Below are 25,716 nucleotides of genomic sequence, written 5' to 3'. Positions count from 1 at the left end.
GCTCAGATCGTCCTGCAGACAATCTAGCGGCTCGCCCGATGACTCCTTCGTCGCTGACCCCGTGTCCAAACTCCAGAAGAAGAGAGTTCCCTACTGCCCCTGCGTTTTCTTTTAAACTATTCACATCAAAGGCTAGGCGCCCCCGTCCCGACCGCCTTGGTCTCTCGACCAATCCTGAGCCTAGGATTTCCCGCTCTTTTGCGATCCCGCCGGCCTTTGAACTTTCGACCAATCAGTCGTCCCGGGTCCTGATCCCAGCTATCTGCCTTGCTGACCCGTGTTTGTGTTTGTATGCGTTTCTAACTGCGGGGCTCTCTGAGCTCGCCGTGGTCGTGCGATCTCAAATCCGCCCACGGCGCCGCAGTGTTACTTGGCCTGGGAAGGGTCCTGTCCAATTCCCTGGCCCTGAGAAACCGTGGGGTAACCCCCCTAGGGGGCCCTCGGGTGAAAACTCAGGGTAGGTGACCCGACCACGAGGCCCTACGTGGGTGCGGGTGCGTGTTTATGTGGGGGGGGTGATGGGGGGCAGTGCGGCGGTGGAAGCCGGGCGGCTCCCTGGCTCGGCCGAGCGGCCCCGTCGCTGTGGCACCACATAGCCCCCCGGGGTGCCAGTCCCCGTCCCGGGTTGACTGGAGCACCTCGCCTGGGTTGCCCCCACGAGGTATCGCCGCGGGGTCCGCGGGATTCGCCCGGCCCTTGTGGCTGGCCTCGGGGGTGGCGGCTCCGTCTCCTGGGGCTCCGGCGGTGGTCTCCTCCTCCATTCCAACGGCTCCCCTCGGTCTCCGGCACCTGCGGGCTGGGGGACAAACTCAGAGGCGGTGGGGTTTAAGGGTCGCCGTCCTCGTCGCCCCCGGCCCCGCCCGGGGCCCCTCGGAGCCCGGGGCTCCGTGGGGCCCATATACTGCGCGAGGCCCCCGGGCACGGGGGGTGGGGGGACCCCGGGGTTTCGGGGTACTTGGACGGCGGGGCTCCCCCCCTCGGGGGCTGCTCGCCACGGCTTCAGTCGGCGGATGTTGACCACCATCTCCCGGCCCCTCTCTCCTCCCTGAATCAGCACCGTCCATGGTGAGATCTGCCGTCTCACAATCCAGGGTCCTCGCCAGTAGGTGGTCAGCTTCCCCACCTGTCCGGCACCGACGCGGGGAGTGTACAGCCACACCTCGGAGCCCGCAGTGTAGAAGGGGGGCTCCATACGGGGTCGGGCGCCCTGCTCTTGCCGCTGGTGCGCGGCCTCTCCGTGCGGGTAGGCTCGGCCCCTGGCCTCTCGCAGGGTCTCCAGCAAGTGCTCCATGGGGTGGCTCCCTTCCTCCCGTTGCGGCGGAGGGACACCGAACAGCAGATCTGCGGGCAGGCGAGACTCGCGACCAAACATCATTAGGAACGGGGTCTGTCCTGTAGATGTGTGAACGGCGGTGGTGTAGGCGAACAGGGCATAGGGGAGGTGTTCGTCCCAGTCCTGTTGATTCGCGGCCGCCATGCGTTTAAGCTTCCCGGCCAGAGTCTGGTTCATCCTCTCTACCATCCCGTTCGCCTGGGGGTGATATGCCGTGGTTCGGTCCTTCTGGATCCCGAACTCTCGGCACAGCGCCTGGAATAGTTCGGCCTCGAATTCACTACCCTGGTCGGTAATGACTCGTTCGGGGATCCCGCACTTAAGTACGTAGTTTTCCACGAAGGCCCGGGCCACTACGAGGGCTGTTTTATCCGGGATAGCCACCGCCACGGGGTAGCGGGTGAAGTACTCCACCGCTACAAGAATATATCGGTTGCCCCGGTGGGATCGTGGAAAGGGCCCCTGCAGGTCGATTCCGACCAACTGATTCGTCCGACTGACTCGGAACGGCCTCAGGGGTACCTGGTACCTCGCCGGCTTTTGCCCACACTGCTGACAGGCCCGGCAGCCCTGCACCCAGGCGGCCACATCTTGCGCTAATTTAGGCCAGAGATACTGGCGACGCAGAGTCTCCCGGGTGCGCCGTTCCCCATCATGGCCCCCGAGCGGGTGGTCGTGTACCAGTCGTAGTAGTTGGGGCCGCACATGGGCGGGAACGCAGATGCACCCCGGCTGCCCAGCGTCGGCCAGTTCCCTCACCACCCCGTTTTCTACACACAACCGGGCATACAAACCGCTCCAGGGCCCTGGTAGTGCATCCTTCCTCTCTCGCAGTGCCGCCTCCACCGCCGCCAGATCCGGATCCCGCTGCTGGGTTTGTCGCAGCTGCTCGTCGTCCAAGCCCGGGAAGGCGCAGCCGACATCCTCTTGGATCCGCCCGGTTGGGGTGGGATGATCCGTCTGTCCCCGGGCTCCTTCTGCAGGGGTTCCTGCGGCGCACACTGCACTCTCTCTCGGGGGGGGGAGTTTAGTTTCCGCGCGCTCCTTGGGTTCTGCTGCCTGGCGGCAGCGTCCCCCCGTGAAGCACGGGCAGGCGTCTCCCTCCCTCGTCTCAGCGCGCACCGCGGGCCGTCTTGACAAGGCGTCCGCGTTCGCGTGTGTTCGCCCCGCTCGGTACTCGATCTGCAGGTTGTACTCCTGCAGCTGCGCCAGCCATCGAGCCATCTGCCCTCGCGGTTCCTTGAATGTAAGGAGGAACTGCAGTGCATAATGATCGGTGCGCACACGACATTTCCTGCCGTACAAGTACGGTCGGAACTGTTTACACGCGAAAATTACAGCATACAGTTCCTGACGGGTTACACAATAGTTCAGTTCGGCCCCGCTCAGGGTCCGACTGGCGTATGCGATGACCCGCTCCGTCCCACCCTGCACTTGCGACAGCACCGCGCCCAGCCCACTGCTGCAGGCGTCAGTGTCCAAAATAAAATCGGTGGTGAAATCTGGGAAAGCCAAGGTGGGGGTGTGGGTGAGGTGGTCTTTGAGTGTGGTGAAAGCCGTCTGGCAGGCCTCCGACCACTGATAGGGGTTCTTAGGGGAGGTGAGTTGGGTGAGGGGGCGTGCAATCTCACTGAATCCCTTTACAAATCGACGGTAATAAGTGGCGAGTCCCAAGAATGACCTGATCTCCGTCAGGTTCCTCGGCCGCGGCCAATCCACTACGGCACGCACCTTCTCGGGATCGGTGCTCACCCCTGCCTCGCTGACTCGGTGTCCGAGGTACCCCACCTCGCGTTGCGCAATGTAACACTTACGTGGCTTGAGCTTGAGATGGGCTGCTCGCAGTCGCTGGAATACTTCCCGCAGCCTGGACCAGTGTTCGGACAGCGACCTACTGAACACTATTACGTCGTCCAGGTAAATCAGGCACTGTTCCCACTGCAAGCCCCGCATCACCAACTCCATCAACCGCTGGAACGTCGCGGGCGCGTTAGTGAGTCCGAACGGCAACACTCGAAACTCAAACAGGCCCATCGGGGTGGTGAATGCTGTTTTTGGCCGATCCTCCTCCGTCATCTCCACCTGCCAGTAACCGGACGCCAGATCGAGGGTGGAAAAATACCGCGCTCCTGCGAGACTGTCGAAGGTGTCGTCGATGCGTGGGATGGGAAAAGCGTCGCCGAGGGTGACTGCGTTCAATTTTCGGTAATCAACGCAGAACCGAGTCGATCCGTCCTTTTTCGTTACCAGTACCACCGGGGCAGACCAAGGGCTCGCGGAGGGCTGGATTATGTTATCGCGTAGCATATCCGTGACTGCCTCTTTGATCTGGGTCCGTTCAGGCGCGCCCACTCGGTATGCGGGGAGTTTGATGGGTCGGGCTGCACCTGTGTCAATTTGGTGCTTGACCAGGTCGGTCCGGCCCACGTCCGAATCGTGCTCACTGAACACGTCGGCGTACTCCCGCAATAACCCGCGCAGCTGATCGGCCTCCCCCTTAGGTAAGGCTGCCCAAGGCACATGTAACGCATCCTGCAGGGGAACAATCTCGGCTCGGGGGGTCGGGCCGACCCGCCAGGCCAGATCCTGGCTGTCCTCGGGGCGGCCAGGGTCCTCCGCCCAGAGTGCGAACACCGAGTCGTTCGAGTGGCGAGCGTGCAGGGGGTGTACGGTGGCTACCGGGGTGCGTCGTCGTATCATTGCCGGGGTACTGTGTGGGTTAAACACACGTATAAACAGCCGGCCCCCATCTGCGTTTACCAGTGTGGCTGACCCTACCACCCCGTACCGCGATGCCAACTCCGGGTGAGGAGTCAGCATTACCTCGCCCGATGGTCGGTGGGTTGGGTCGGTGGAGAGGGTTGCCACTGGCACCAGCATCTCGGCGAGAGGCCCGATGGTGACGGCCGACACCAGCGTAGCGGCCACGGGTGTGAAGCGTGGGCGATTCGGCTCCTGTCCTAGGAACGGAATCCGCTCCCCGCTGCCCTCCACCGTAGCGCATCGTTGCCGGGGCTGTACGTTAAGTCCCAACTTTTCCAGGAGGTCCGTTCCTGCAATGCACTCGTGGCACAACACACTCGAAACGTAGAATTCCTGTGTGCACACCTGGTTTCCTATGCGGACCTCTAGGGTGGCTCTCCCCAGCAGCCCCATTCCGGCTCCGCTCGCCGTGTGCAGCGCGCGGTCCGGTGCCTGCAGGTGACGCACGTCGACCCCGATCGCGCTGCAGTGCGCTGCGCTCACGAGCGAGGCCACCGCCCCCGTGTCCAGCAGAATTCGGGTACGCACTCCGTGTACCTCCCCTTCCACCAGCGACGTGGCCCCCGTGATCCCCGCCACCAGCTCCCGTAGCCAGTCGCCAGGAGTCACCGTTTCCGTGGGCGTTGTTGTTGGAACCTGTGTGGAGATCACTCGCTCGCCATTATTACCATTACCGTCTATTTGTATCGGGACCGCGTCGATTGCACCCCTAGTTGGTCCGCTCACTAGGAGGCGTTGGAGTTTAACCCGCGCCTGCCTAGCTCGGGTGATTTCAGGACAGTCTCTCACTAGATGCCCTCGGCGATCGCACATATAACATGCCCGGGGAGGGGGGGCGGCTCCGTAGTGGGCCCCCCGCCCACTCCCTCCCCCCCCATTACGCCGCTGTCCACCCTCCGCCTCTAGTCGGGCTACCCTCCCAGATAACCCTCCCACCGTGGCGCGTAGGTCCCCCATTTCAGATCGGATGGTCTCAACGGAGGATTGCAATTGGGTCATATTTTTGTTCGTTTCCTCGCGTACCTGGGTTACCTGGCCGGAGACATCCTTTATACCCGTTTGTATACCGGCAACCCATCCCGGGGTTGTCTCGCGGGACACTGGAGGTTCTCTTTCTCGGCCCCTTACCGTCCTCGCGAGCTCCTGTTCCTCCTCCTCGTCTTCCGAGAGCAGGCTCGCAATGGCGCGCTCTCGTCCCAGCCCCCGGAGCTGCGCGCGTTCGCTGTGAATTCTTTCACACTTACGTGCGCGCTCGACAAGGGTGTTAAAGGGAAGACGTGGGCAGCTCATGTCTGGCTGCCACCACGCCGTGCGAGACAGGTACCGCTGGATTTTCTCGGCAGCCAGTTCCTCAATAACCTCAGTTGCGTACCCCGGGCGTGCGATCTTTGTTAACTCGCGCACATCCTCGGCGTAATCACGGAGATCTTCGCCAGGTTGGCGACGGCGCGCCTCTAAGGCCGATTTTGCTTCCTCCTCGTCACGCGTGCCAAAACGCTGATCGAGTCGGCGCATCAGCTCCTCTAGCTGTGTCTGTGCGCTCGCGGGTAACGCTTCTACAAAATCGGCTGCCCGCCCATCAAGATTCATATTAAGTTGACGTACTGCCTGCGCGTCCGTCCATCCATTAATTTCCTTGGCCCCTAAGAGATTGCGGGCGAATGCCTTCCACGAAGGGGCCCCCCGGCCGGTAAATATCAGTCTTATTTTAGCGTGAGGTAACGCGGGGGTCCGTACCGCTTCCGACACCAATTTGTGGGGGTCGCTAGCCCCCGAGATCCCTCCCTCGATAATACTAACGGCCGGACTAACATCATCAATCGCCCCCCCGCTGCTAAGCGAACCGCCGCTAGGCTCCTCACCCAGGGTGTGGGAGCCGTCACCCGAGGATTCCCCTCCCCCGCGGGTCCGCGTAGCAGGCATGGATAACCACGCACGCGCACACCCACACACAGCTCTGCACGGCACTCACCCAACCCTGACCACTCACGTTAGGATCGCGCACCTGTGTTACACACGTCGTGAACGTGCGCGCACACACGCATACAGCTCCACACGCGATACCCACTCCTGCGCCGCTCTGCGCCGCGCTGGCCGCCCACGTTACGATCGCGCACCTTGGGCACGCCGATTACGCACGCCGAGAGCTTACGCAAGTAACGAGCGCACGCAAGCGGGGCACACGCCGACACGACGACTCGTCCCCTCCCCCACTCGCGCGTGCACGTCAACACAAATATCGTACAAGGACGATTCTCCTCTCACACGGCTGCGTAGTCACGCCAACACACCAAAAGTGCTCTCCCCGGGCGTTAACGCACACACCTCCGTACCCGCACAATCGTACAGAGACCACGGCCTTTATGCGTACAACGACCACACACTCGCGAATGCAGTGCACGCTAATACCACGTTCCAAAAACACCCAACAACACGGTTTTGTTACTACGCTCGAGATTTTATTAGCCCTTGCTAACCAACCGAGCCACCCGTGTGTGTGTGCGGGACAGCAAGGCGCTTCTAACCCACACTCTGGTGCCGTGTAGCCCTATTCTATGCTGCGCTCTCTGCTAAACCGCTTTCCTACTCGTCCTTACCCCGAACTAACCCTCTCCTACGGATCCTACCCTCCGCTCTGAGGTGTTGTAAGGCGCGCAACACGATACCGTCTGTAGTCCTTGGTGACCTTGCGGCGCTCAGATCGTCCTGCAGACAATCTAGCGGCTCGCCCGATGACTCCTTCGTCGCTGACCCCGTGTCCAAACTCCAGAAGAAGAGAGTTCCCTACTGCCCCTGCGTTTTCTTTTAAACTATTCACATCAAAGGCTAGGCGCCCCCGTCCCGACCGCCTTGGTCTCTCGACCAATCCTGAGCCTAGGATTTCCCGCTCTTTTGCGATCCCGCCGGCCTTTGAACTTTCGACCAATCAGTCGTCCCGGGTCCTGATCCCAGCTATCTGCCTTGCTGACCCGTGTTTGTGTTTGTATGCGTTTCTAACTGCGGGGCTCTCTGAGCTCGCCGTGGTCGTGCGATCTCAAATCCGCCCACGGCGCCGCAGTGTTACTTGGCCTGGGAAGGGTCCTGTCCAATTCCCTGGCTCTGAGAAACCGTGGGGTAACCCCCCTAGGGGGCCCTCGGGTGAAAACTCAGGGTAGGTGACCCGACCACGAGGCCCTACGTGGGTGCGGGTGCGTGTTTATGTGGGGGGGGTGATGGGGGGCAGTGCGGCGGTGGAAGCCGGGCGGCTCCCTGGCTCGGCCGAGCGGCCCCGTCGCTGTGGCACCACAGATCCAATGGCGGGAAGATGTAACAAGGGCGGAGATTGACAGAGCCAGGTGCGGCGAGAATTCGAGAATAGGGGTGTGGCCGGACCGGGCGAGGCATAAGAGCCTGGCGCGAGCCGGACCTGGGGGCTGTTAGTGTGGGGAATCGCCGTCGTCGTCGTTGCCGCCGCCTTGGAACGGGTCGTGTCTCCATCGTCTTCGAGTTGTCTTGAGACGAGAAGCTATGTTGTCTCAGAAGAGTCGTCCAACTACCTGAGATGTACACCCAAGTGTTTGTGTTTGATCTCCGATGGTCTCAATATGAAAGTTCACCAGATGTGTGTCAAGGCCGCATGCTGTGAGACTCAAATGTATTGTCTTGTGGGTTTTTATTCAACTTTTATCCAGATACGCCACTATTATAAGTGTGCACTTGTAAACAATCCCAGTATATGTAATCTGGCTATCGAGAAACAAACATTTGTCCGAATAACGACTGTCGACAAAGAAATGGAAGAAAAAATAAAACCACAGCATGATCTAAAAAGGTCAAAACTTTATTCCACTGAAACATTGCTATCTCAGATGCTAGTAAGACTTTGTACCCATCATTAGGGAACACAATCTCATGACTGTTCAACATTAGCAAAGGTTATTCTAACACAAGTGTCCCGACTGCTGGGAGGTCGGTTCTCGTGATTATCTGTAAGTATGTCATGACAAGAGGTAATTCCAACACATGGAATATTGTGACCAACATTACCACCTCCGATTAGCACGGTTGGCTACGTACGGTGCAAAAGAAGTTAAACATACATACATTTCGCAGAGATATAATGCAACAATGTACTGATGTGACAATAATAGCTTACTCAGTTCACTGCTATACAAATACAATGTGACTTACTTATGTTAAAGATGCAAATCAAAACAGCTGTTGTTCTGTAGGTACTTAGGCTCTGTATCACGGACCAAAGGAAAAAGTTTGAACCTTCCTTACGGAGAAAAGAGGGCAACAGTCAGAGCCGTGTGACTTGGAGGTGCACCGCTTTACCACAACTCATGACGTCTCACAGCCATGCTGGAATCAGCTCGCCTGTCTACCATGAGTCTCCATGTGGTCTATGTATTATAGTGTACAAAGCAGACTTTAAACCGAAGTATTCACAGGCCTGTAGCCAGGAAACAGGATATGAGGTGCAATTAGTCTTTTTTTTCGCAGTAGATTTCAACCGCGGTAATCAATGTCGCGCTCATAATCAACTAAACAAGATCTGGTTATGTTGGTTTAAACGTTTGTGGGAAACACTTAACCTGGTCAAGGGTGCGGGCGAGAGCTCATGACGCTCGTGGCAGGCCCGGCAGCGCGTCTCTCCTCCCTTTACAGGGCGAGCGCCAGCACCGCACGCTGCTTCTCCCGCACCTTGCGCTTTCGCTTCTTGTCCTTCATCTTCTGCGTCGCGTCGACAAACAGGGCCACCTCTTGCTTCGCCTCGATCTCCCTGTGCAGTAGTTGCAGTGCGGCCATGTTGAATCCCACCAAGTCCTACGAGGGGTGCACGGGAACGAGGGGAAAGGTCGATTCGTTAATGCCCAGTGAGCAGCGAGGACTGGCATGGTAACACGACTTGGATCGCGTTTACCAATCGCTGAAGCCAGAATCAGAATATTTATTTATACTGGAGGAATCCGATGCACTATAGAGCTCTTTCACAGATGTCCAGTAGCAGCTCTGATCTACACACACTTGTGTAGAGGTCTCAATGAAGTGGCTTAACGTGTGGAAATATATAAAAGCCAAATACTTTAACACACGTTTATTCTAAATGTGGAGGGAAAAACTGGAGGACCCGGAGAAAAATCCACGCGACCACGGGGAGAACGAACCCATGACCTGCTGTATACCAGGCAAGGGAGTTAACATCTCACCACCGTGGCGCCGTCGTTCGCCCTACCATGCAGATTTTCGCAGTTGTGTCGAACAGCTCTGTCCCTGATGCGTTTTCAAGTTGTACCACTTGGCGTTTGCTTCTATTTGACGTATTGCTCTGCGTGCTTGGAGCCTTTTAAATCAAAGGTTGTCGAGTCCTATTGTCAAGTTGTAAGTGTCTTTCTCGTTGAGGTGAGCGATACGGCCCCCTGCGTGTTCACAGAGTTCTCCTGTATAGCTCTGCGATGTGCTTTCGGGTCGTACCGCGTGACCCTCGGTATTTTGTCCGATATTTAAAGAAGCTCCCGGCACGTGGACCAAAACATCGGACATCAACACACGTTACCACCAGAATAAGCGCATCAGACAGCTGCGATCCGCCCTGTTTGTTTTTTGTCCTGCGTCTTAGTTTAAACAGTGGTGTATGTGTGTGTTCGAACAGTAGTCCCTCCATAATAAACGTTTTTGGGTTAGATCGCGTTATTTATAAATGTGTCGTAACCCTCCACCACCCGACACGGCCAATCAGCAAAAAAGTGTCACGTTGACAAAAGACAAATAGTTCACTACTTTAGCCCACCGGTGTGTTGAAGCGTGAAACCACAACATTTACAATTTTTGAGTACGACGTTTCGCTGTTAATTGCATCCAGCATCATCGGGCAATTCGCCAGGATGGTGAGGCTCTGCTCTTGCTCCCGGTCTTAAATAGAGCAGCAGCAGGGTGACGTCATCATCTAACTCATCAGGTGCAACGATTTGAGGCGGAGGGGGGGTTATTGTAATTATATACTAGATTAGTAATCAGGCAATTGTTACGATGTGAGTTGTAGAATAGTAATCAGTTGTAATGTGTTATTGTAATTATATGCTACGTTAGTAATCAGTTAATTAGTATTTGTTTCCCCTATAAGGAATTGTAATATGTATTATTTAATAATACGCTTCCAGGCCGCACTAAGCCTGTAGCTGTCTGAGCGATTAAAGTTATTTCTGTTTCTCTCAATTTCAATGAATTCTCCAATTACCAATCTAGTATATAATTACAATAACCCCCCCTCCACCTCAAATCGTTGCACCTGATGAGTTAAATGATGACGTCACCCTGCTGCTGCTCTATTTAAGACCGGGAACAAGAGCAGAGCCTCACCATTCTGGCGAATTGCCCGATGATGCTGGATGCAATTACCAGCGAAACGTCGTACTCAAAAATTGTAAATGTTGTGGTTTCACTCTTCAAAACACCGGTGGGCTAAAGTAGTAAACTATTTGTCTTTTGTCAACGTGACACTTTTTTGCTGATTGGCCGTGTCGGGTGGTGGAGGGTTACGACACATTTATAAATAACGCGATCTAACCCAAAAACGTTTATTATGAATAATATTGGTCGCGAAAGCCTACGTGTTAAGTAGTCCTTCCATTAACGAATTTAATCCATTCCATGAAAACTAATGTTAACCGAAATAAATGTTAATCAAATATAGGAATTGCATGTTAAAAGCATTAATCCGTTCCAAGACGATCGATAGTTGACCTTTTTCACCCTAAAAACATAGTTTACAACAATTAAACACTTCTAGAAGTTCAGAAGTGGTGGCTCCAAAGCCAGTCAAGGTCTAAATGCTCATAGATGGGCGTCGCTGATTGGTTGAGGCATGGCTGAGCCCACTTACGAGCACTTGGATTGGCCAAAATTGGCACCCATGTGCATAATGTAAACGTACCGTTAGTCAAAATGTGAACGTTAGTCGAAACCATGAGGTCCTGTGGGAGGCGAAACGTTAACCGAAAACCCGTTAACCACTGTCACTGTTAACGAAGGGACTACTGGATGCATATGTTGAACCACTTTCGCACCGTACATAGCCAACGGTGCTAATCGGAGCGAGTGGGCTGCTGCACGTGACACCACACGAGCACAGACTCACCCTCATCTCCCTGACCCTGAGCAGCGAGCTCTCCCTCAGCTCCGAGATGACCTCAAGGAGCATCCCATTGCTGGTGATCTGTCCGTGATGGATCCTGCCAGAACAAAACACACACGGCACCAGTTTTACTTGGAGTGAGCTGCTAACGAGCCCCTGTTAACACACACCACACGCCACCTCCACTGTGTGGAGTTTGTATCTTCTCCCTCTGTTCTGCATGGGTTTCCTCTGGGTTCTTGGGTTTCACCTAAAGCTAAACACATACAATGTAATTGGTGTTGGTCAAACATCTCAATGTGGTGGGACCCTCTTGAAAGAGCCTTCGGTCCCAGGCTGGCTTTTCCTGGGTAAAAAGACGTGATGTTACCGGCACTCCGCCTGCCCACCCAACTTTGTTTCACCAGTGCCGATCTCAACCACACTGCATCAGGTGCTCATTGTTGACCGAGGGAAGCCTCGTTTTACAATTGGTTTCAACGAATCGGATGCAAATGACACAGCCAGGAATCTGGATCCCGGTGCAATTTTAAAAGCACTATACCGGCGCAGCGTCCCAGGCAGAACACAGCAACAATCATTTGAATCGTCGCTGAGTATTGCTGATTGAATATCAGATGTATAAACCAAACTAAACACGGAATGACAGTGAGTACAGCCTCTACCTGAGGAGGAAGAAGAGAGCTCGGCAAATGAGCTCCACGGCTCGGCCTTGGCGCAAGAAGAGGAGGAAGAGGGCGAGGAGCTCCGGGACATAGGAGAAGGGCAACACCAGCAGCGCCTCCTCCAGCTCACTGTGTCACCCAGCAGACAACAAGATATCAGCACAGCACTCACTCGGCACACAAAGAGATGCCAGCACTCACCCGGCACACAACAAGATATCAGCACAGCACTCACCCGGCACACAACAAGATATCAGCACAGCACTCACCGACACACGAGCTATCAGCAGAACGAGATAAATAAACAACAGAGTATGGATATCTCCTCACCTGGATTTCACTTTCTTGATCACCTCCAGCACATACTTCTCTGGCTAGGGGAATATGACACAGACGCACGGAGTTAGGCCTTCAGTCCAAAATCTGTGTGAAGTGAAAAAAAACTTAACTATTTGATATTTTAGCAGGTAAGGCCCACTGAGCTATAAAGCTCTTTTTCAGAAGCGGTGTCGTGGTAGAGACCCAGCGGCAGTGAGTCTACCACTTGGTGTAGAGGTTTGCGGTTCTTACCCAGCAGGCCACACCCTGGTTATTACTGCGGGTGTGTTAGCCATAGAATACTACGTGCTGTCTGCTTCACGGTGGACATAAAAAATATTTTGTGAGGCCAATAGAAGGTCCAAACTTGCTAAATTTGAAAGAACCACTAGAAAATGGGTTAACACGCGGCAGCAATCATTACCCCCTATTGGCAGGCCAATGCCCACGTGAAGGACTTAGTGCGAACTCATCTTGTGCCGCACAGGGACAGCTGCCACTGGGGTTGCGCCCTTGAAATGTTTGAGATGAGATGTACGGCGCTCTTTAAGTTTTTCCAAAGCAACGGCGTACAAATGTGAAGGATTGCGGCCGTTATCGAACCGATTTCACAATGGTACAAACAAGCGCGCAGGCGCCGCTGCCTCCCGCGTGCCTCGTGCACGGCAAGCGACCGCAGGGAGGACGAGCGGCACTCCTCACGGCCGCTTGCCCTACGAAGCTCCGCGGGCGAGCAGCAGCCACGCTTACCGTGACACTGCCGGACGCCACGAGCACCGGGTCGAGCACGGGCGGCGGCAGCTGGGGGAGACACGAAGGCAGCGGAGTAGAGGTCAAGAAAGCGCGGAGAAACACAAGTGCATGTTTGTACGTACGGGGAATACGCCTGCAGATTCCACGCTTGAGGAACATGGTTAATTAGGCGTCGCTGCAGCGGCATCGCAGGGAGGAGGCGAGGGCACAGAGATGCGAGTGCAGGGCTGTGCTCTCGTCAGGTGTGCGCGTGTATGTTGGGTGTGTTGTGTGTGCATGCCCACATTGGGTGTATTGAGTTTGCATACGCTCGTTGTGTGTGCATGTTTACGTACCATGTGTGTGCATCTGCGTGCACATGCATAGTGTTGGTATGTGCCATGCCGGCCTTCCTAGGTGCTCGCTAACAGCACTTGCCCCAACAGTCTATTAAAGTCTAAGGGAGGGATGTTGAACTTATTTCGCACCATACGTAGCCAACCGTGCAAATCGGAGGTGCAGGGAAGGACACACAGAGCTGGTGGTGTGTGTGTGCATATGTAGTGTTGGCATGCTGAGTCGTTCCAGCTCAGTACGGAGCGTTACCTGCTTGTTGGCCGCTTTACATGCTTGCTTGTGCTCCTCCAGTTTCTGGGATTCAACTCGGTACAGTTCCAGGGCTTCCATGATCCGTTCAGCCTGTACAACCGAGAAGCGATCGCCGCAGCGCACGTCAGCCAACGGCAACAACCACTCTGCACCAGCACCGCGACATAGAGACATTCACTGCGTTGGCAACCGAAAGGGAATATAACCTTTCAATCATCACGGTTGGTCATTGTCATCCGTGTAGTCCATCGGTGATTGGACCGAGATCATAACCTGATCCACCTCCCTTAAACACGTATTTCATAGCACGTCCGAGCTAGAGACTTCTGCACCACTCACGCAGCCCAGCGATGACATGGTCCCTTATCCCGCAGAAGGTTTTACCACGACTGCTGACGTTGCTAGACTATGAAGGTTTAACGTCTTGTACATTGTCGTATGCGAGTAACAGGCGCAGCAGTGTGCGCGAGGGGCCGTGGCTCCCGTGCACGACGTCCGGCGGTGTCGACGTAGCACGTTGTGTCCTCGCAGCCGACGCGGCGGTCGCGTGACATCGGTCGAGTGGTTCGTGTTCCCAGGACAAGATCACCGCATGCTTGGTGAATGATGCTCCCGCGCTGTACAGCTGCAGCAGCTGCACTGCGGGGGAGCATTGCCGGGGCCCGACGCAGAACCGAGCGCAGAGGCTGCGCGCACGCGCGCTACTCACAGCCTTCACGGTCTCCATCGTCTTCCTCGCAGCCATCCCCGCCTCCCCTTCCGTCTCGCCAGGCACCTGGAAACAAAACCATATGCCGCACGTCGTCAGCAGCAACAGCAGCTCGCAATGAATGTTGAAGCCAGATGTTGCATAAACAAAAGAAAAAATAGAGTTGAAAAACACCAGATGCTGAAAAGTTCTACAGGCACAGTGCCCGAGGGATGTCGTAAGGCTGAGATGGAAGTGTTGAGGAGGTGCCACATCCCTGTGAATGCTCTGTGTGGTCCATTGCCACTACAGGGAGGAACCGAAACTCCGCTCAACACTGCGCATTTTTTGCGATTTAATGAGCCAATGGAGGCGTCACTTGTGGGCGATGATGAGTGGAGGCATCACTCACGATCGGCTCCGCCCCCTTGGCCACGCTCTCCTCGTACTCGGCCTCCCGCTCCTGCCGGCAAGAACCGCAAAACACCAAGGACGCGCGTCACTCAAAAACAATCGGCACGCGCGACACGAGCGGGCACAGTGCATCACCGCGACACACCACGACATACGCACACCCGTGAAACAAAAGCCAGGCTCGCACAGACCAAATGGTGACACAACACGAAGCATTCGTCCTGCAGGTGAGGTCTGCATCGGGAGACCTCAGCGTGGCCAACCGCCACGCCGGCATGGCTGACGATGGATCCTCCCATGCCTATGAGCCAGCGTACGACTCGGGCAATGGCGGAGGCAGAATTTTCAGGTAGAGGGGGCAACCCCTCCAGCAATGAAAAATTATAGGAGTTGTTACTAAGTAAGGACTTGTCCCCCTTGCTTTTTATTCGACGCGTGTGCGGCGTTGGCGCGGCCATCGATTGAGGGTCGAATTCGGACCGTGTGTGATCGGCATCGCACTCGCTGAAGGTGAATGCTTTCAGGGAAGTCGTGTACTGTATACGCAACTGCACACAATTCTGAGTCACTTATAACTGCTTTGCCATTACTTATTGCCAATTATGGACTCAGACTATTGTCCTATCATCTCAGAGTCCCTAGCACATAATAATATGCTACAAAGTGGCATTGGGGGTCACAAAATGCCGATTTATTACTAATAAACCCCAATGATCTGATCGAAATTGGGAATTTCGATCAGATCATTGGGGGGGCTCGTGCCACCCTATACGCCCCCCCCCCACTTGCTCCTCCAGTGGACTCGGGAGATTCGCTAAAACGTCTGCTGAACCGGCGAGAAGCTGGATGGTCCGAGCGTTCTCCACAGCTGACCGTGTAAGCACACGGTACAAGGCGCCTGCGTATGAGCGCGCCGGCCTGGCCCCGCTAGGATGCATCAGGCGGCTTCTGTTTCCTCCGAGGTTTGACGCCGACGGCAGCACCGCTGGGACGAGGGAGATGCTGGTAACCCGGAGTCACATCTAGGCTCCATTAATTAATCCGCAAACAACTTTACACTTCCGAATTACGTGACAGGCTCTTTAACGTTCAGTAGGTGGCGGCGCTTTGGTAATTCTGCGGACATAACGATACGGCTGCAGAAGGTCAGCCGAGGGCTCTGATGCAGCAGTTGGCGACGGGGTTCGTGCTGTAATCGGCGAACACCCACAGGTCATATTTTATGGATTCGTTCCCCCAGCATGAACCAAGGAATAAAATCACCACAACCTAAAGCGATAACAACCACCTCTAAATCCGCACAAAGTTAATGCAAAATGGAACACACGTAACTCCTTTTCCACCATCACATCTGACCCGAGCCAGCGTGGGGCCCTCATAGTATGGTTGGTTTTCCACTGGCCATTTGCCAAGACAGAACCAAAGCATGATATACTGGCCTCAGGTGACATGCGAATCTGGTTTGGGGCCCAGCAGGGACATGGGGGTGAGCCAATGACTTTCTGACAGCGTGTGACCACAGCCAGTACACCGCAAGGTCAAAACGTCACACCACCATCGTTAAGCGTCTCGAATCATCCGTTGCGTGTGACGTTGGTGGCTAGCAGTAGAAAAACCTTGCGCTTCCCGAGCCAAGCTAGGCTCCGTCAGCGTGGCCCTAGTACAGCTCGTTTGTACAGCGGAAAAGAGATAACGGTGAGCATTGTGCGGGGGATGCACGCACAGAGCACCACAGGGCCCGAGAAACACGGCGGGTTTGTCGCGACGATTGCGACGCGGAGCTGAGCCCTCGCAGTGCCCTCAAGTCCACCGCCTTGCTCGCGACACGGATCGCACCATCTCGCGTTCATCCTCCAGCACGAGCGGCTCGCGCGTTCGCTCCCACAGGCGCAGGGACTTGTCGTGCGCGGCCGAAAGGATGTGGTCTCCGCTGGGGCTCACCGCCACACTCCACACCTCTCCGTGGTGGCCCTACATGCACGCACGTGACACAGCAGCGCACCACCACTAAGCTCACGGTTCTGGCATAAATGCACGCCCCGTGGGGGTGTGTGAGGGATCATGCACGGTACTCACGGCACTCCGAGCAGCAAGCGTGCGTGCATTCACTACGCAATGCCCCACGACAACTCACGATCATGCAAACCGTCACCATGACAGGCCAAGCACCCCAGTTGGACTCCCCACTGCTGCACACACATGCACCAGGCTTATCCCCACGGTTAGCTTGCAAGACAGTGCTTGGGAGCCCCGAGTCGAACCTGTGCTGTCCCCATCTCAAGAATTTCCCTCAATTCCCTTTCACAAGTGGGCATAAACCACTATGCAGTGGAGCTGGACCCTAGCTAGGCCTAGCGAGGCCTGAAGCCCATGGATTACTAGAATGCATCTCTTTTACATAAATGGTCATACTTTGTTTAGATTTGGTTACACGGTACAAACACGTCACACGCTGTGCAAATTTAAATCTTTTTTTTACACGGTTGATGAGCACAGGGCCCAAAGGAACTAGCAGCACTATCACAGTTGTAATGCATGCAAGCTCACATGTTTCCCAAATGAAGCAAAGTTATTCTAAGAGCTTGGGAAAAGAGATGGGAGTGAATGACAGAATTGAGCAGTCTGAGAATTGAGTGTGGTGAATAAACACAGTGTGGTGGATGAACACAGTGTGGTGGATGAACACAGTGTGGTGGATGAACACAGTGTGGTGGATGAACACAGTGTGGCGAACAGTGTGGTGGATGAACATAATGAGGTGGTTGAGACGAAACTGGCAGTGTCTTGTAGACCGAGTTCTCAGCACAGGTAGAGGAATCAACGAGTGAAGCCCACGGGAACAGTAACCATGGTAGTAGCGATAAAAGAGTGATGAGGGGGCGAATGACTGTAGGTAAGCGAGCAAGCGGAGTGAATCCGTGAGTGCAGGATCATCGATCACCCCGACTGCTTTACATTGAAATCTCTCAAGCACAGCGACATGGGAGCCGGGTGCTCCGCCCCAGATATGACAGAAGGATTTGGCCCACATGTGCTTTGTACAGCAGTAGTAATTGTTTGGAGACCGTGACGCGGAAACGAAAGCCGATCCGAGCCGCCAATCGCTGCTGGGAATTTGCGGCGCGTGCGGGGAGGGGGGGTGACTAACGGGGAGGGTAGCATTCGGGCTGGGTACTGGAGGCCAGGCCGGTGAGGGGGGGGGGGATGCCTCACCTCCAGGGTCTGCACCAGTTCAAATTTGTCAGCATCCCACTGCTTGATTTTGCCGTCCTTGCCGGCGGTGAAGAAGAGGTGTGTCTTCGGCACAAACTGCAGGCACATCACGCTGCACACATACGCACGCATGCGCGCGCTTCAGCCACGATCGGGCTTCTCCACTCATCGCAACGATTCGTGATTGAGTTTTGGTTTAGGCCACGTAATGAGCTGGCAACATTTGTGTCGTTAAGACCGTGTACCACCCGACACAGGGCAAACAAACAAACAAACAATTCCGGTAGTCATAGATCTGACTGATGTGATATAATGGGCACTACATTATCAACGTACGCCACTGGCATCTACATAATTTATATTTTGTCACCGTTTTACAAGCGATGTCAAGCACCTTGAGCGAAGGCGCTCTATAAATAGACATTCGATTAGAATGAAGACGTGTCGTAGTGTCAAGACTAATGGGGGGGCCCCTCATCCCCTCCCTCATCCTCCCCGCCCCGCGGCCCTCACCTGTCGTCGTGGGCAAACAGAGAGCGATGGCAATCCCCAAAGTCCAGCCCCCAGATCTTGACGTTCCGGTCAGATGAGCCGGTCGCAATCAGGCGGCTGTCCTGCGTAGCGTGAGAGGGGGTTACGATTCGCACAGCGCCGTTTTATTCTGTGGAACATCGCAACGTTTGGCTCGATTCGCAAAGCCCAATGCAACGTCGCTGCCGACGAGGGCTGCCGGTGCCGACGCCAAGTTGTTGCGGCCGCGTGGCGAAGGGGTGGGTGGGGCGTGTGCGCGTGTAGAGAAGTGGGCGACTCACGTAGGAGATGTCCATGCACAGCACGGGCAGCTTGTGGCCGAAGAGGTTGAGGAAGAACTGAGCGGGAGGACGGCAGACGAACGAGCAAACGTTAGAGCCGAGGTCCAGACGGAGAGATGGCCACAGACAATGTTGTTGTTTTTCGATTTAAAGCTTTCGTGACTGCAGGGATTCATCTTCTTGATAAAACATAATAAAATAATTCTCACGACGTTTCGGCCACAACGCAAGCAGCCGTCCTCAGGTGAAGAACATGTCTGTTGATAAGACAGAGTCTGACTCGTGAGAATTATTTTATTATGTTTTATTTTTATTATTTTATTACAACACCGACGTTATATTAAATAATTAAAAACATCGCACTCTGTTGTGTTTCATATTGAGGAGAGTGAAGTCATCAAATATAAATCGTTTTCCTGAGAGGAAGATGCATTCAAGATACAATTAGCTCTCATCTCACGGACGGGGACACGGGCTGTGTGTCCATGGCTGTCCAAAACAGGCCCGAGGCCTCATTAGCGAGAAAAAAAACTTCAAGTGACTTTAATACGTACCGCCATAGTGCTCCAGACATCACTAAATTAACTATTATTTATTTCACCAGGTAAGGCCCACTGAGCTATGTAGCTCCAGATATATAAACAGACATAACTTCAACCGAGAAGATAGATACAAATTGAGCAATCATTGGAAGGATGTTATTAACCAGGTAAAACCGTAACTGCTTTATGGTTGTGTCCATCATATCTGCCGGGTACTAGTCTATTTTTCCGAGTTAATTTCCCCCCGCATCCACAGCTTTCTCGGCCTCCCACTTCCAGCCCCGTCCACTTCCCCCCCCCCAGCCTCAGGTCCTCTCTCCTCGCGTTCACGCAGCGCTCCCCCTCCTCCTACCCCACACCCCCCGCCCCTCTCTCTCTCTCCCCCCTTGCCCCTCCCCCTTCTATACCTATATAACCTCTTGCCACGGCAGCTCTCTCTCCCACTTCAGCAAAACTAATTTTCTTTCTGTGGTTTTCCCACCTGATGATGATTGCTTGTGTTCGAAATGTCGCGATTTGTTTTATTTTAATTTATTTTTAGCTACGTGACTTTACCAAAAGAAACAAAGAGTATAGTAAGGCACCTGTTTAATGCTGTGTATCAGTGTGCTGTATTAGTAAGGCACCTGTTTGAGGCTGCGTATCGCCGCGTTCTCACCTTGAGCGAGTCAGTGTAGAAGGCCTTGACGGTGCAGTCGAGCAGCGACACGCACAGCAGGCGGTGGTCGGGGGTGAAGCGGACGCACAGCACCTCCTCGTCCAGAGACAGCGCGCGGCTTGGCGTCAGCGTCAGCCCACTGCTGCTGTTGCTGCATACACGGAAGGGGGGGCCCAGTGTTGACAACATGCGGTGTGAGCGGTGTGAGGGGTGTAGGAATGTGAGGGATGTGAGGGGTGTCAGGGGTCCAGTGGTGTGAGGAGTACGAGGTGGTCAGTGTGGGTCGGTGAAGGTGGGAAGTGCAGAGCAATGGACGTCGCCGCACTGTCCTCTGCTGCCCACGATGCCGACTATGCCGGGGCCTTGCTTACGGCCCGACGCGGGCTCGAGCCTGCCTGGCGTGCGAGGTGTGCGATGGGTGATTGTGCGAGCGCCTCACCTCGCTTGGCCTGCATCGGCGCTCTTCACCAGCTCAAACTCCCAGAACTTCACAAGCTTGTCCGCCCCTCCACTCACAAAGCCGCGCTGGCAAAGAGAGTGCACGGATTATATTAAGGTGTATTGCTTTGATTGTAATTGATGATAGTTATTGTCAAATTTACCTGTTGATAAAATCAGAATCAAAATATGTTTTTATACTGCAGGAGGAATCCAATGAGCTCTCAAGCTCTTTTTCGCTGTAGGGGCGGGTCAGAATGTTACAACAACAAACAATATAGAAACACGATAGGAGTGCAAAGTATAGGAAAGGTAAACAAATCACTTTAAAAATATACAAATAAAATTAAACTATTTTTTACCTTAGCAGGTAAAGCCCAATGAGCTATTCACTTAAGTGACCTGGCCACAAATGATAGCTCAACAAAATGGCTCATCGGGGAAATTTATAGCAGCAAAATAATAAAATCACGGAGGAGTACGGCATAAGGCATAATGTATTATAATTGAATCGGCTAGGCAAGTTATTGCGAATTCGCGATGGCTATTCGAGTGAATTTGGGTGAAGGATTTGTCACGGAGTTGCCCTGCCACCCAAACTCCCCGATCACGCCGGAGCAGCGCCACCGATTGGCACGGCGCCCACTCGATCCGGAGAGGAGGCCACCCACGAGTCCAGGCCAGGAAGTTCGTTGCGAGTGGTTAACATGGTTTGCTGTATGTAAAGGAGCAATTGGTTTAACCTACAAAGCCAGAGTTATTTGATACGATAGTCAATTATTTAACAAGATTAATGAAATCCGCATTCTAAAGATAATTTTGGTTTTAAAAAACTCCTTTTTGTGTATCCGCATTATTACTGCTGTTTAGTACGTATGTGCATATGTTGAACTTAGCCAACCGTGCTAACAGTACCACTCTTAGCGCCGCTCCTCTCAGTACAAGAGGGACAGAAACCATCCTCACTGCGGGGCGGTGAATGTCACAGCGACTCTCGCGAGGCCACACAGAGGAGACGTGCGGGTACCTGATCAGGAGCCATGCAGAGTGACCACACGGCGCCGTCATGCGCGTCCACGCACTCCATCTGCAGGCCCGAAGCCAGGTCAAACAGCTGCAGCTTCCCCGTCTGGTGAGACACACACACACACAAAAGATGAAGATCCCCCGTAGAGCCTTAAAAGACTGTTTGGGGGCATCTATCATGGCCGGTGCAGCACACGAGATGGTGGGTGGCCAGCACCACCAACCTGTGCAACGAGTGGCGAACGCGCTCCTGCTGGGCTGAGTCACTGCAACAAAACCTGTCTGCTGTACACAACCCCTCCCCGATCAACACTCAGGATGCACAAAGACCCCGAGCGCCCGTCTGCACCTTCACACCGACTCAAGGGTGAGTTTCCTGTTCCACTCCACTTATCAACGTTTTGCACAGATAACAGACACGCAGCGCCCACTGGCACAACTCTGAGGCAAAATGTATAGTCACCACCGCACGGTCACCGCCGCGCCATCACCACCGCACCGTCACCGCCTATCAGCCTTATTGTCAGAGGTGGGACAAAGTCATTGTTATGCAAGTCCAAGTCGAGTCGCAAGTCATCAAATTCATGACTCGAGTCTGACTCGAGTCCAAGTCACATGACTCGAGTCCACATCTCATAGGTGGGACAAAGTCATTGTTATGCAAGTCCAAGTCGAGTCGCAAGTCATCAAATTCATGACTCGAGTCTGACTCGAGTCCAAGTCACATGACTCGAGTCCACACCTCTGCTTATTGTTATCCTCACAGTCCAGCGTTCGCTGCTTGGAGCAAGACAGTGCTACAAAGCAAACGTACGCCCATCGGCTTACCGACGACAGCTTCGGGCTGCCTTTACATGGCTCAACAGGACCCTCGTCTACTCTTCTGTTACCCAAAACCCACCAGGCAGACAAGACACAATGTATCTGGACCAATCATTCATGTCACGCCTCGGACTGAGAGCGCTGCTACCGTCCATGGCGACGCAGGGTGGAAGCGCATTGAGTGGTGCCCTTCTCCGACGGCGAGAGACCCCGGATGGCACGCCGCGGAGGATTAGTCTCGGTGCACCACAAGATGGAGCTCACCTTGGAGGCAAGCACGACCTGCCGGTCGCCTGGCACGAAGAGCGAGGAGAGCGCATACTGGCAGTCCATGCTGCGCACGCACTGCAGCGAGGCCCTAGCCGAGACAGCGCGGAGACAACGACAGATCTCATGCAAAAAGACAACAACGGTGCACATCCTCACACGCTACAGTCGGTTTAACCATAGACGCACACCACCGCACAGCCACACCAACTCACAATACATTCAGCGTAGCACTGAGAGGCTGTGTGCTCTGCGTGCTCCGCGTGCTTCGCCCCACGGGCCCCACCGATTCCAGATCTTGGCGCTCTCGCCCGAGGCGGAGAGCACAGCGGTGTTGTCGGAGCTGAAAGCGACCGTGCGCACGTCCGAGCGGTGGCCCGGTGTGACCACGCGCCCGGCGCGCCGCGTCTCCGCCGATGCCACCACCACCACGTGCGTCTCCAGGAGGTTGTTGGCGAGGACGAGCACCACCCGGAGCTCGCGTCCACCACTCTCCACACGCACGTCCACACTCCTGCACCACACGCACACCACCGTGCGTCACTGTCACAACAACTCACCAAAAGGCCCCTTAACCTCACCGGGCACCTCAGAATCCATTCAGACTCAGAATCTCTCAGAATCAGAACCTTTTATCCGATGAGCTATTAAGCACTTTGCACAGATGTCCTGTAGGGTTGGGTCAGAAAGTTACAGCAACAAGCAATACAAAAACGCGATAGGGGTGCAAAGTATAGGTAAGGTAAGCAAACCACTCCAAATAAACTAAAACGAAACTATTTTTATTTTACCAGGTAAAGCCCACCGAGCTATTAGTTCTGTTTTAACCTCCAGGATCCCTCAAGACAGAATGGGACACAATGCCACGTGGAGGTAGTTATTACAATACACAGCTCATTAGGGCGTAATGGATTATTTGTCTGTTTTTATCAGCTACCGTAGACTGGTTAATGCAGTCATTCCACTTAAACGAGCACTGGCCAATGGTCATATTCACGAATGGTCCTGGGCCAGTCATTGAAATTCCACATTCATACGATGGGAACAAGTCTACCCCAATGTTTTGTAATCTATGAAATAAACGCAGGAGACATGATGATCCTAGGAAATTGTAATGTTAATGCAACATGTGCACTCTGAACGCTTAATTATAGATTACGCATAGTACACTCTACATCACATCTCAATACACTGACAGAAAAAGTACAAGCCTCCAACCTATACAGGCAGCTCTCGCATAACGTCTGCCTGTTTAATGCTGTTTCGCTACAATGTCGCCGATGAATCACTACCCATATACGCGTTTAACGTCGCGTGGTATCGGTATCGCTATAACGTCGTTGCCGGCGGGCAAATACTTTATACGGTGGAGAGCGTGGCAGCTGCACAGCACAGACGTTGCTAGGCAACGCCCCCTACCGGCCCAGTGTATCTCTAAGCGACCATCTTGTACGGCGCCAGTCCTCGCTTAATGATGAACTACTATCTTGAGCTGCGCGGATGAACGGTATGATACAGTACGCAGAATTATACAGCACGCGGTGGCGTAGTACCCTCATCGCAGTTCTCTGTGTACTGTATTTATTTTGATTAGGGGAGGTCATTTTTCACTGCATTCCTCATTGACATGAGTGAGATCCGACTGCTTCAAGGGCCAGGAAGTGTAGCAAGGTGATCATTTTACAAACCAAATCATAAGTGTCCCGGCACTTTGCAGCAGGAGATAGAGCTGTGGACATTGGCGCTGTGCTTGGTCTGTCACGAGTATCAGGACTACCGGGGCCAACGAAGAGACAAATCAGAAGCAGTGCACAGTCAGCAAAACCTTGAAGTGCTGCTCGAGTGAAGAGCTCAAGAGTGAAGAGCTCAAGAAGCGTAGAGAATATGGAGCGCCCGTAATCAGTGTGGATTGATGATCAAAATCATTGCCACATTCCTCTCAGTTTACTGGCGATCCAGGCAAAGGCACGGAGTTTGTTGAAGAACTTAAAAGGCCAAGGGGGTGGTGAATCAAGCTAAGAGGAGACGCTCACAGCCAGTCTTGGGTGGTTCGAGAGATTTAAGCGCCGCAGATGCCTGCACTACATGAGAACGATGGGCAAGGAGGTGAGCGCAGACACTCCAACACCTCACTCCACTTCTAGCTCCACAACCATCGCCGGTGAGTGTTAACCTAACCAAAACTTTTTTCTACTCATAGCTTTAGTTAATCACCAAAGTGATAGTATTCGTTTAAGCATCAAATATGTATGTATGTTGAACTTCTTTCGCACCGTACATAGCCAACCATACTAATCATGCAATCGGAAATTTCCCAGGGACCTAACCTCCCCTATTTCTGTTGTTTCTTATGGGAAAATAGGTTCCGCGAAACGTTGCTTCACTTAAAGTCATATTTTCCAGGAACGCAAGAGAGAACAAGTGTCTTTGCTTATAGAAAAACCTATTGGTCCAAGTGTGGACAAAGATGATAATTTTCAGCACTGGGATTATTTGGCTGATACCAGTTGTGTTTTTTTCGTTATGGTAGGAAAGCGTAGAATCCGCAGAAGAATGGGAGAGAAAGAACATACAAACCCCACTCAGAAAGGCACGGAAGTTGGTAATTGGACCCAGGCACTTCTTGCTATGAGATGCGAGTGTTACCACTGCGCCACCGCCCTGCTGCCCACTGGGGTAGATACGTCCGTGTGTCACAACCACACGCTCACAAGAACCGAGGGGTTGGTTCCCATCTCCTTCCGCAGTCCCGAGCTAGTGATGGCAATTACACATTCTTAGGCTGGGGAGCGGTCTCTTCATAGGATACCCACTGTTGCCTTTTCACCGCGTGGGGTTTACCGAGTGGTACTCATTTTACTGACTCCCAAAGGATGATGATGGCTTCTCACAAGGTGAGGGCCCACTGCGCCCCCGAGATTAATAGAAAGCGTTTGCGTGCAAGGACGGAAAATTTACATCGCCGTTCCATGACAACGGTTATCTGCTGCTGCTGCATTGGCAGCGGTGTGCAAGCACAAACAATGACAAAACTCAACACGAAGAAACATCTACAGCAATCCCTTGCCAACCGCTTACTTGCTAACCACAGAATTCATATACACAGGGTTCACAATCTGTATACAAATTCACCAAATGCGGCCTGGACAGTTTGAGTATCTACGAGTAAAGCACGGGGCCCGCAACACGCAGTTAAAAATTTCACGGGGCCACAATTCTCCTCTGCGCCAACGTGCCACCCGTGGACACGTGTGGGCAACCAGGGCCGCCCGTGGCTACGCATGGCGCTGCGTCGTAGC

At 53.9% G+C, this 25,716-nt stretch overlaps 1 protein-coding gene across 2 annotated transcripts in view; it reads right to left on the bottom strand.

The window, feature by feature from the left end:
- Positions 1 to 7,900: 7,900 nt before the first annotated feature.
- The window catches only part of WDR3 (WD repeat domain 3), a 32,788-nt gene continuing 14,972 nt past the window's right edge, over positions 7,901 to 25,716 (bottom strand). For both annotated transcript variants that reach the window (XM_078598598.1, XM_078598599.1), the window contains exons 10-26: positions 22,704 to 22,931; positions 22,415 to 22,508; positions 21,330 to 21,431; positions 20,304 to 20,389; positions 19,865 to 20,015; positions 18,665 to 18,721; positions 18,366 to 18,466; positions 17,853 to 17,964; positions 16,476 to 16,610; positions 14,638 to 14,688; positions 14,247 to 14,312; positions 13,535 to 13,627; positions 12,947 to 12,997; positions 12,209 to 12,252; positions 11,879 to 12,007; positions 11,217 to 11,310; positions 7,901 to 8,905 (exon numbers count right to left, since the gene is read on the bottom strand). In XM_078598598.1, coding sequence (XP_078454724.1) covers positions 8,741 to 8,905; positions 11,217 to 11,310; positions 11,879 to 12,007; positions 12,209 to 12,252; positions 12,947 to 12,997; positions 13,535 to 13,627; positions 14,247 to 14,312; positions 14,638 to 14,688; positions 16,476 to 16,610; positions 17,853 to 17,964; positions 18,366 to 18,466; positions 18,665 to 18,721; positions 19,865 to 20,015; positions 20,304 to 20,389; positions 21,330 to 21,431; positions 22,415 to 22,508; positions 22,704 to 22,931 — 1,759 coding nt within the window. In that variant the 3' untranslated portion in view covers positions 7,901 to 8,740. The remainder of the gene's footprint in view (positions 8,906 to 11,216; positions 11,311 to 11,878; positions 12,008 to 12,208; positions 12,253 to 12,946; positions 12,998 to 13,534; positions 13,628 to 14,246; positions 14,313 to 14,637; positions 14,689 to 16,475; positions 16,611 to 17,852; positions 17,965 to 18,365; positions 18,467 to 18,664; positions 18,722 to 19,864; positions 20,016 to 20,303; positions 20,390 to 21,329; positions 21,432 to 22,414; positions 22,509 to 22,703; positions 22,932 to 25,716) is intronic.

This window comes from Lampetra planeri, chromosome 11 (assembly GCF_965212315.1).
Source record: "Lampetra planeri chromosome 11, kcLamPlan1.2.h2, whole genome shotgun sequence".
In the NCBI taxonomy this organism is placed as follows: Eukaryota; Metazoa; Chordata; class Hyperoartia; order Petromyzontiformes; family Petromyzontidae; genus Lampetra; species Lampetra planeri.
This window is presented reverse-complemented; position numbering and strand designations above follow the sequence as displayed.